Genomic DNA, 11,652 nt, shown 5'->3' on the forward strand with positions numbered 1-11,652 from the left:
AAAGGAAATGGAAATGCATAAGCACTAAGTAAATGGACTTTCATTTAATGCACATGTTTCAAGATGTGAGAGTGAATAGCCTAAAACACACTAGATTTTTTTTTCTCTGATAACCCCCTCAGCATATCTGTTGCTGTCAACTATACTGACTTTTTGTTTTTAATGTGACTGACATAGTTTTTTGACACTCTATTTACTACTGGATAAAATGGTTGTTGAAGTCTGTATAAATCAGAGTTTGGACAATGCTGGCAGTATTTATAATGTTAGAATGAGCAGATGTTTCAAATTTGCTTTCATTTGCATATATTCTGTTTGAACATGCCCTTGCCTATGTAAATGAAGGAGACATTCAGCTCTACTGTTGCTTTAAATTCATTCCTCTTCAGTAACTGAATTGAAGATTTTAAATGGATATAATTTGTTCAATAGTATTTCTGGGGCTTTTGAGTTAAATTGAAAAATTTTGAGAACCTGACTACATCACAAGTCTCTTATACAAGCAATTGAAAGGCTTTTTCTTTCCTCAGCTTTCCTAAATCAAAGATGCTGACTTCTGTCCTTGTGAACCTGAATTCATAGTTACTCAGCAGTCTTTAGTACAGCCCTTGCCAAAGTGTGGCCTGTGAGCCAAAAGTCACTCAAAGATTTCTGCACTGTGACTTAGACCTCTGTAAGTGGTCACTAATAAAAGCAAGTGATGCACAGTCAGGATTTTAATGGGGAGGTCCAGCAACAGATGAGATGATCTGAGTGAAGCAGTGACTATCAGAGATTGATGTTTCTTTGTGTTGCCTCTCCATACTAGAGAGATGTAACTACTCTGTTTTACAACATTTAAAGGCAGTAGGCAAATTGTGGCTTTCGAATAGATAAACTTTGGTCTTTTAACAATTGTGTAATTTTTTTTATTATTATTTTTATTTTCCTCTTTCAGAGCCTCCACAGTTTGTTGTAAAGCCTCGCGATCAGGTAGCTGCACTGGGAAGAACAGTGACTTTCCAGTGTGAAGCAACTGGAAACCCTCAGCCAGCCATCTTTTGGCGGAGAGAGGGAAGTCAGGTAAAAAAGACTTTCTGACCATTCTTTCCGGAATTTTCTTGAGGAGATGATGTCACACAAGGGAGAAAAAAATAATTGTTATTTTTAAGATTTGGAAAAGGACTTTGGAGCTTGGAGGTGCTGGACGTATCTTCTCAACTTCTTAGTCATGTGCATGCTAGATGGTGTCAACCTTACTAAAAAGGAAAGCTGTGTTTTGCTCAATCGCCTACTTGACCCATGAACATAAGTTTATGAACCAACTAGAAACATACCATGTTTCACTACTATAAAAATGTTTTTCTCCCACCTAACAAAGAGAAATATTTAAGAGATGAAGACATGAATAATGCTTAAGTTGTCTGAACTGCTGTATCTTAGTACATATTCCCAAATTTTCAGAAAGTTTGGCTTTGACTTAATTGTGGAGCTGTTAGTTTGCCATGTTTATGTGTCTCTGGCAAACTAAACTGTGTCATATTGATCTGCATTGTTGCAGGGGCAGCACACTCATTTGGGACTAAGGAGATTTATTTTCCCACTCAATCACGTGACTGACCGGTTATGTCTGCGTAGGCCACTTTTTCTCCCGGATTTCTTATTTGAGTGGGAGGAAAATTTTCAGATTCTTTGTGAAGAATATAAAAGGATTGTGGATGAAAGACAGTATAACAGAGCAAGAGAATCAGTTTTCTTTCAAGGATATCTTTTGAATGAGTGATCTTACACAAAGTGTTCTTTACTGAAGGAAAATAAGGACTGTGGGATTCCATTTTTCCTGTGATTGAAGGAATGAATAATTGCAATAGCATATTTCCTTTATAAAATAATAGTCCAGAGAAACTGAGAACTCTAGAGATTGGCTCCTTTACTCTGCTTGCAGCATTTCTATTTAAATATGTGAGTAAATCTGGACTAGTAAACAAATCCAGATAATAATCTTTAATGATATAAGTAAACCGATATATTATGTTTACATTTCTGTATGACCTGTTTTTTTGCCAAGATTTGTCTAGTACATAATTCTCCTGGCTTAATTTTGGCTATGCCAAATGTTGGCCACTTGTGAAAAAGAAGGGAATTGGAGAAGGTCAATGGCTAAGGTTTACCACTACTAAAGTAGAAGATTTTTTTTGTCCTAATCTTTTGCTTGGGAATACTCTTTGGATTTGGATAGGATGCTTTTTGGAAATGGAAAATGCATCTAGGTGACACACAGAGGGAGAAAGAGATTAAAAAATAGCCTCTATGAGCTTCAGAAACTCATTTACATGTTCAACCAAAAGAAGAAATTTGAAACCAGTATTTGATGTAACAGACTTGTACTATTATGGTTTCAGTTCTGACTTTTGACTGCTGTTGGTAACAAACCATGCAATTTATACCAAAACTATCTAAGCAGAAGCTGACGTAAGATTTAATTATGCAATATGAGGCTGGCCATAGAACATGAACACTATGCAGAAAAACTTACACAGTATCTCTTTTTATAAAACTCTTCCTTTTTTACGAAGTCAAAAGTTAAAATATTAGTAAGTAAACCAACTTTCGTTCTTGAAATAGAATAAATAGAATGCCCTGGATTGGGTCCTGGAAAAAGGGTGTTGACGCAAGTTCTTTCGATGCATCACAGTTTGCACCATTATGGTGTCTGCACATACCAGGCCTTTGCTAGGACCTCTTAAACTTTGTTTAAAAGCCACCATAGACTAGTGAGGGCATTAATGCAGTTCAAAAAGACTTAAGCAGTTATATTTGTATATCTGCACCTACATCATCATAAAACATCCTAAAAAATGTTATTCACATTACTGTATGAAGGAACACGCTTAGAATATGAATAGCAGAAATGTATGAATAGCAGAATACCTATGGTTATAATGTGAAAAGATACTTATTTAGTCACACTGAAGTTAAGATTATTGATATTTTAATTTATTGATATTTGAATTTATTTAATCCATTTTTTTTCTATTTCTTTCCTCTACATCTTCTAGAATCTGCTTTTCTCATACCAGCCCCCTCAGTCATCCAGTCGTTTTTCAGTTTCCCAGACAGGGGACCTCACTATCACCAATGTCCAGAGATCTGATGTTGGGTACTATATCTGCCAGACTTTAAATGTGGCAGGAAGTATCATAACAAAAGCCTACTTGGAAGTTACTGATGGTAAAAATATCTTTATTTTATCATTCTGAAATTTTTATTTTTATTTAAATATTATTTTACTATCTGCTTTACGTAAATTTAGATTGCATGCATTATGTCTGTGAATCTAAAAATTCTGTTTGTGCTATCTCTTTCAGGGGATTTAGATTTTGTTTAGATTTTGGATATTGCATTTTAGATATTTTAGATATTATGAAATGCGGTATTGCCACTTTTTGTTTAATAAGTACACATCAGATTATGTACTTTTGCCCGATCTGTTAATTTATCTGGCTTTTTCTAGTTTCCCCCGCTAGATTTAGCTTGAAATGATACTATGAAATCAACTCTGGTCAATAATGAATCAAAACATATCCATATCACTTCTGATTATTTATTATTTATAATTTTTAACATTTGACCGTACATCAACATGCTGCCATAGCTGTTTATGATTACACCAATTTGTAATTTACTTGGCATTAGTATTAATTAATAGTAAAGCAAGGCATAACTGTAAAGCCCAAATGAAATATGTTTCTTGGAAAATTATGACCAGACTTTATGTAGAACCTATTATCATTGACAACTGCAAAGCTCTTTACAAACTTGAAAAAATTAAATACAAACCACGTGTGGGTCTGTTTCAGTTGTCTCTGAAGAGAAAGACATTGGTGGGCTATCAGTGCATTATAGTGCCTTACAACAGGTTGGAACAATAGGTAAAGAATAAATTATGCAATTGAAAAAACAGTGTCATTTAAACGTGCAGACGAAATTACAAAATTTGGAATTTAACCAAAAAGCAGTGGTAACATTCTCCTGTTACAAAAAGTAATCTAGAAATTCTTAATGTTCACAAATTATCAGAACTTCAGTGTTATATTTCAGCTACCAAACCAGACTTTAAGTTGCATCAGTGCAGCTGTTGACACTGCTAAAGAGATGTATGTCATTTGAAGTTGTGACTGTTTTTAGATCATTAGTCCATGTCATGTGGAATGATAAAGGTAGAGGAGATACCTGAAGTGCAATAAGATAGCTTCTGCTTCTTAATTATCCACCGAGAAAGAAAAAGAAGTGTGTCACTCCTGTTTCTGTGAATACTGAGACTGCTTTGTATCTTTCTGTGTATAGTTATTAAGTAACTTATCATATACATATAATTTTTATGGTGTGAAAGATGGATTAAAACTGATGCAGCTACATTGTGAGATTCTCCCTGGAACTTCGACCTTATATTGACAGATTAAGTCATCACATAGCTGCAAGTCAGACAGTGCTGGAAAAGTACTTCTTAATTGAAAAAATCTATTATGGCCCTGTTTGTTAGCTTTGTGTTTATTCTACCCTACTGCTGGGCATCTCTCAATTAGGAAACAGCACAAGGATGAGTTCATGGTACAGAAGAAAAGAAAAATTGAAAAACATATTATTTGCCAGGTTATCCTCTGCCTTCTTTCCTCCTCCTTTTCTGTCTTTAAATGCTGCAGATATGTTTGTATGTTTGGTATATAGACCTATCACATGGCAGAAGATGAACAAAGTGAAATCTGTGCCCTTACAAAGAATTTGGGACATCCTTTATCACTTTATAAATCATGTATTTCATTATCAATTTATAAAGACATTGGAATTTAAATAACGTTTGGCAGAAACCAGTGTGTAATGTGCAATGCTTCCTTCCCTTCTGAAAATACTTTGTTGTGTATCATGTAAAAATCCTGTGGCTGTGCGTCGTATTGGTGCACCCTGCCCTGGATACTGCATGCCTCTGACTTCAATTACTTGTCTAATTCTCTTTAGTTTGTTTCAAAGCCTCAAGCAACTGCTATTGCTTAGATGATTAGCAAATTGCTTCCAGTTGCAGAAATCTATTTCCTGTTGTTTCTTCTGGCAGTGATTGCAGACCGGCCTCCCCCTGTCATTCGACAGGGTCCTGTGAATCAGACTGTAGCTGTGGATGGTACTTTGGTACTGAACTGCGTGGCCACAGGCACTTTAATGCCCACTATCCTCTGGAAAAAGGATGGAGCCCTGATGTCGACTCAGGACTCGCGCATCAAGCAGTTAGAGACAGGAGCGTTACAGATCCGATATGCCAAGGTAACTTGAACTGGCAAGGTCTGCCTTTTGTGTTGGGTTTTCTTGCTGTTTGTTTCACTTTGTTTTTTCTCCCAGGGCACTTTTAATACAGCAAATCCTACCTTAAGAATTAATGAAATGTTGAATAAGTGCATTAAAATGTTTCAGATTGACACTTCATGCTTTCAGATAGTTCGTTCTTTATGCTCAACACCTTGATTTATTCAGCCTAGGGAACATTATTTCAGGTTTCATAAAGAAAAATGCTTCTAAAAAGTATCAATTAAGGGAATTATTTGGTACTTAAAACATGAAGGAGGAAGCAAAGCTTGTACTTCAGTAAGATGAATTGTTAGATGATTTGGGCTTCAGCACTCATAGATAAAAATGATCTAATTATTCCAAACATGCCTTTGTTCAGCATCCTTTGTTTCAGCATACCTTTGCTACTGCAGTAAAAGAGCAGTGTCCACAGCTTTTTAGTAGTTTTCAAATTTTTAACTTACTTGACAGTTTAAGCATACTTTAATATGGTTAAGCACCTGTCAATAAATAGTTTCCTTAGGAACTGGAGCGAGATACCTGATTGGTATTGCTAGTCATGATGACCAAACTGTAAAATGTTTTAAAATATTGTTAATTTATAGCATATTGGCTATTCTCAGATATCTCTTCTGTGATTTGAGACATAACAATTCTTAAAATGAGGCCAAATAAGTGACTTTACTGTGGTCCCTAGAGATGCCTTATTATCAATTACAAATTAGATGTCATAGATGTGCATGCTTCCTTTTAGCTCATCTGCTGAGACTAAGACCTCATGAGAGTAGCATTTCTTTGCAAAAAAACCCTCCTTTGAAATGTGATTAAGTCACATATGGGCAAATAATCCAGCATTCAGAAATGGATGAGAATAGCATATGGAGATCCTTTATTGGGTCTCCTGTAGAGTGAAATTTATACTAGCAGAGAGAACCCAGTATGTACAAGGCCCTGTGCAGTATTTAAGCTTTCTTTAAGGATGACATTCTCTCCAGTGTTACAGACAAATCCCTAGGCATCATTTAGGCAGAAGGTTGAGGGTTGCATGGGGCCTTGTCATCTGAATTCCTTCTCAATTTATTTGAAAAGAACTCCGCAGAGCATGGAATAAATGCTGCAAGATTTTGCCTTCGTTTTGTTCATTAGTGAATGCGAAATATTTAATTACCATCTGCAGCATTTCCAACTTAATTTAAAGAATGCTCAAAAATATGTATCCCTCTTCGTTTTATAGCATGAGAAATCGTACCCTTCACTGTAAGAAGTTTCTGGTTCGAAGTTTCTGCATTCTAATATGTTTATCCATATTCATAGGGGAATGTACAGATCTGTAATTACTTTTCTAGCCCACTGAGTGCCTGATTTGTTTCAAATATTTATTCTTCTCTTTTCCCACTCAGCTGGGCGACACTGGTCGGTACACCTGCATTGCTTCAACCCCAAGTGGCGAAGCTACATGGAGTGCTTACATAGAGGTCCAAGGTAAATCAATTAGGGTTGCTCTGCATGGAGAAAATACATAAAAGAAAATCAGAAATTGAAATGCAGTAGTTATCTGACACTGTCATAAATTGCCAGTGCAGATGTGAATATGAACAGCATTCAGCTTACAGCTGCTTCCTGCCTATACATTGCATTTCTCTCTCCTTTGTTAGAATTTGGAGTCCCAGTGCAACCACCGAGACCCACTGACCCAAACTTGATTCCTAGTGCTCCATCAAAACCTGAGGTTACAGATGTCAGCAGAAATACTGTAACATTGTCATGGCAACCTAATTTGAATTCAGGTGCAACTCCGACCTCTTATATAATTGAGGCCTTCAGGTATATGAGTCTCATGTGATCTATCTTGCTGTACTTGTGTTTATGTATATAATATATTGCTATAGAAAAGCACATGCTAACCTGCTGTTGTGTTTTATCCTTAGCCATGCATCTGGTAGCAGCTGGCAAACTGTAGCGGAAAATGTGAAAACGGAGAGTTTTGCAGTTAAAGGTCTAAAACCTAATGCAATTTATCTATTCCTTGTGAGGGCAGCTAATGCATATGGACTTAGTGACCCTAGCCAAATATCTGATCCAGTGAAAACTCAAGGTAAGCTTTTAATATTGAACATTTTGGGTACCCACCGTGACTCTAACAAATGGACTAAGTAATACTGGAGGCAGGAATTCTACTAGCTTTCAAGTATCTATTTATACATGCTGTAATATATACTAGATAGTAAAATATAGGATTCAAAGTTGCATTTCCCTGTAACAGAGATTCTTAAAGCTCCTTGGACGGCCTATTGCATTACCTAAGGGAACCCTAGCATTTCTTACCATAAGACAGTTACATCTTGCAGAATAGCTCTTTTTAACAGCAAAAGTAATCTCAGATTTTTGAAGTTATCACACAACTTCCAGAATTCAGTGGAAATTTTATCATTATGTCCAGAGAATCAAATGATCCCTAAGATTCAGATTGAGAGAGAAACAGTACATAGTCTAAGTTGGCTTCTGCTACATTAGGAATGAGAAAAATTTAAGATTTGGAGGAATTGGGCATCATGAGTCAGTAAATAAGAGGTTTTTGGCAATATGTTAAAAACATTGCAGTAAGTACTACTATCGAAATCAGAACAGTAGGGAAGAGAGAGCTCCTACAGCTAGTAGAATCTGAGCTTCTGCATTGCCATGGAAATGCTGGATAGTAACAGAGAATGGACTCTAAGCACCATCACTCTTCCTGAATCCAGCTATGTAAAATTTATTTTCTATAGTAAACACAATTATAGTAGTGTACAGGAGATAGTGTAAGTTTGCAGCCTCCATTTTTCCAGTGTAAACACTAGGATTCTTAAAAAGAAATAGAGAATAAATTGAACATACTCTTTTTCAAAGTAAAAGTAATAGAGATCATCTCTCTTTTTTCTGCTTTCCCCACTTAACTGGAGAATTAGACCTATTCACTAAAAAGGGTGTCTGTGTTGTGTGTTTGTTTCTTTGTTTGTTTAAGTAAGTGTGTGTTTGTTTTTGAAAGGAAGTTCCTGAAGGAAAACAAAGCTTTTTTCAGTTAGTGACTTTTTATTTGTTTGAAGTCAGTTTGAACTCAAGTCTTTCCTGTCTCTGATGAGGAATGAATAGTTTTCACACTGCAGTCCTCTACCATTATGCATTTCTCCTGCTGGGTGGCAATTTCACTAAATATATAGTCAGTAGAGTCATGGCCAGATAGAAAATGGGGATTCCCACAAGTTCCTGGGTCTGTTACCAAGAAGAGATTTAATAGCTTTTTGTGATTTCTGTAATCCTGGGAATGCACATGCCTATAGGGCAATGTGTGCTATTATGCAGGCAGACTGCAATGTTGTTAGCCAGTTTTTCATACATTGCAGGTAGACCGCAATGTTATTAGCCAGACGCAATATCAGGTCTGCATGTCCCAGATGAAGTGATCACTGGCCTGATTCTGATAAACGGTGAATGAGGCAGAATATCCTGCTACCGCACAGGATTGCATGGTTGAGAGTGGCAGGGAAAGATTCAGCAGTCCTTTGGACAGCTGGTAGAGTTAAAGAATCAAGAGCTACCCAAAGCCTAAGCAGGGAATTAATCACCCATGGATACAATTTTCATCAACAGTAAGAACATCATAAAGAGAGAAGTTCTTTAAAGTAGTTCCACTCTTCTTCCAATTCCATTTCAGTTTTGTGTAAGCTGTGATCTAGCCAAATTGGGTCTAGTTTCCCACTTAACTTTCGTTCACAGGGCTTTGCATTCTTGGACTAAATGCATGTCCACACCAGCAACCTACCTTGGCGTTTTGGCTTTACCAACGTTAACAACATGCTTAAGTAGTTTTTACACGACAGTCCTGACCCTGGAAGCTTAGAGCTAAACAAGAAAATACGGGGTAGACAATAGGCATTGTACGGCACAGATGTGCAAAAGGCTGAACTTGTTTTTTTTTTTTAATTATATTGTTAACACCTCATCTCTTGTGGCTAGTAGAGAAGATACCACTACTCATTAAACTGGCTTTTTGTTACATTTAAGTGGAAAGAATAGCTAGAGTTGTAGGTGACTCTCCAATCAGAAGTTTCTATCTTTAACTATCCAGCTGAGGGAGGCAAAATGCATTGATACATGGACCATTTGACAGAACATATTACATGTGTATACAGCAATGACTCAGGAATGGCATTTTTTTTCTTTCTCTGTGCTCATTTCTAAGAAGCCAGATTTGTCAGCCACCAGCTGTGTGGCAACCTCACTTCGCTTCTTTACCTTGGAATAAATTTTCTTGTGAATATGTTGAGGAAACAGTATGACAAGAGTGTAAGGTGGGATGAGCTTTCTCTTCTTAAATAGAAGCTGCATTTCTGGAAAATAAACTTGTCTTTGTGCCAGTATTTTTAATGCAGTCTAACATTTTTATCATTATTTAGGCATGAACAAAAGCTGATAGACTGAAAATATAACCACCATGACATAAAGTATGCTTTACAACTGTTGCATTTAATATGTGCATTTTCTGTATCAGCATCCATTGCACTATTCAGACCTCAAGATAATCTACACACCTGCAATGACTTACTGCAGTAGTTGTAATTGTCATTGTAGATAAATACATACAGCGTTTCTATGCACTCTTTTTCTGGCCCTTCTTGTGAGCAGACAGGTATGGAAATTACCATGGTACTTCAGAGAACAGAAACGAAGATTTCCTGATCTTGCCTAATAATTGGAGGAGGTCAGATGGGGAAAGTAGTAGGCAAGAGCAAAGTGCATGAGTGCATGCTGTGCATTATTCAGTCTCAGTCTCTGGAATTGTAAAGAAAAAAAAAAAAGCATTTTAAGTACTTTTCATCAATTTCCTAGTCAGTGATTTTTAACTGTTGTCAGTATGGTATTTGTTTAAAATGAGGTGATCAAAGGGAGACATATGAAATCGATATAGAAACTATGTTACTCTGCTGTCCCTAGTACATGTATATTTTAGCCACCCTATTAGTGATTGCCCTATAAATTTTATGTATGTCTAGGACAGTCATTCCATTTTAGTTAAGTGTGCTTTCTGCATAAGAGCTCTGCATGCAGAAAATGTTTCCAATGTACAACCTCAAACTTCTGTATATTTTGAGAATTTCTCCTTCATGTGTATGAACAATTCTTTTAGCTATATGCTGCCAAAACCAAATATTGGGAGACTGAGACTGCAACTGTGGTCTACCTCCTGTTTACAGAAGTTATTTGCTATCAGAGAAGCAGCAGCCACATGACTCATTTTTCTTCTCTTCTGTTGTTACACTTTTTTTTGTAATTAAAAATAATACCTTAGATTACCCATGAATGTATCTGTAGACACAATTTCTGCTTTTGCCCTTTGTTGTAGGTTTCCTGGTCTCTTGAAATTTGAATTAGGCAGTGGAAAGTTTTCTCTTCCCTGCAGGAAGGAATAAAGAGATGCTGCTGTAGTTGTGTACCATAGATATGCCTGAGAATGGTTCTTTCTTTTTATCCAGCATTTATCTCCTGTTTCTTTGTGTCAAAGGAAGGCAGTGTATTGATTGGGTACTAACCATACATTGGTGACTGGCTCAAGAAAACACTTCATGTAGTTACTTCTTACATAATTGGAAGGTACTCGGGGTAAACTTTGGTGATTATAGTATCATATACTTTATGTAATATTAATTTGTATTTGCATATACTTATTTTAACAATTACATATATTTGTGAGAATGGAATCTTAAATTATTACAGATATTCCACCAACAAGTCAAGGTGTGGATCACAAGCAGGTCCAGAGAGAACTAGGGGATGTGGTACTACATTTACACAACCCTACTATCCTTTCTTCCTCCTCAATTGAAGTTCATTGGACCGTAAGTATAGATCAGTATCATGGAAATGGTTATATACATTACTGGATTGCACTGTTCTGCAGCTGTGGAGTCACAATGTAAGAAGCTGTGGAATTTATATACTTGCAAATGTTTTCCTTTAGAACTAAGTACTGCTTGAGCTTTGCTAACCTACATCATTAAATTCCGACCACTTTTCACCATTTTGTGTCTCTGCAGGTAATACTACTCACAATTTAGGGAGAGTTTCAGAGTCCTCCCCTGGAAGCTAAAGGACTGATCAAAGGGTCCTTAAGTCCTATCATCAGAGGCTTTTGCACAGCTTTCAGTAGGAAGTGTGTCAGTCCCCTAATGTATTTGAGATAACATCGGCACTTCCCAGTCTGTCAATCATTAGGTGGTGGGATGTAGTGCATAACTTTACTTGAAAGAGTTACCTCCATCTTACCTACATACTGAGAAATACACCCACACCTCTAAAGCC

General features: G+C 36.6%; 1 protein-coding gene across 1 annotated transcript in view; it reads left to right on the plus strand.

Annotated features, from left to right (window-relative positions):
• ROBO1 (roundabout guidance receptor 1) overlaps window positions 1-11,652 on the plus strand; it is a 312,623-nt gene that overhangs the window by 250,285 nt on the left and 50,686 nt on the right. Inside the window, exons 7-13 of the mRNA XM_062597683.1 lie at window positions 938-1,062; window positions 3,039-3,210; window positions 5,090-5,295; window positions 6,717-6,798; window positions 6,972-7,140; window positions 7,245-7,411; window positions 11,068-11,189. Of these exons, the coding sequence (XP_062453667.1) occupies window positions 938-1,062; window positions 3,039-3,210; window positions 5,090-5,295; window positions 6,717-6,798; window positions 6,972-7,140; window positions 7,245-7,411; window positions 11,068-11,189 (1,043 nt within the window). The remainder of the gene's footprint in view (window positions 1-937; window positions 1,063-3,038; window positions 3,211-5,089; window positions 5,296-6,716; window positions 6,799-6,971; window positions 7,141-7,244; window positions 7,412-11,067; window positions 11,190-11,652) is intronic.

This window comes from Rhea pennata, chromosome 1, assembly GCF_028389875.1.
Source record: "Rhea pennata isolate bPtePen1 chromosome 1, bPtePen1.pri, whole genome shotgun sequence".
Lineage (NCBI taxonomy): Eukaryota > Metazoa > Chordata > Aves > Rheiformes > Rheidae > Rhea > Rhea pennata.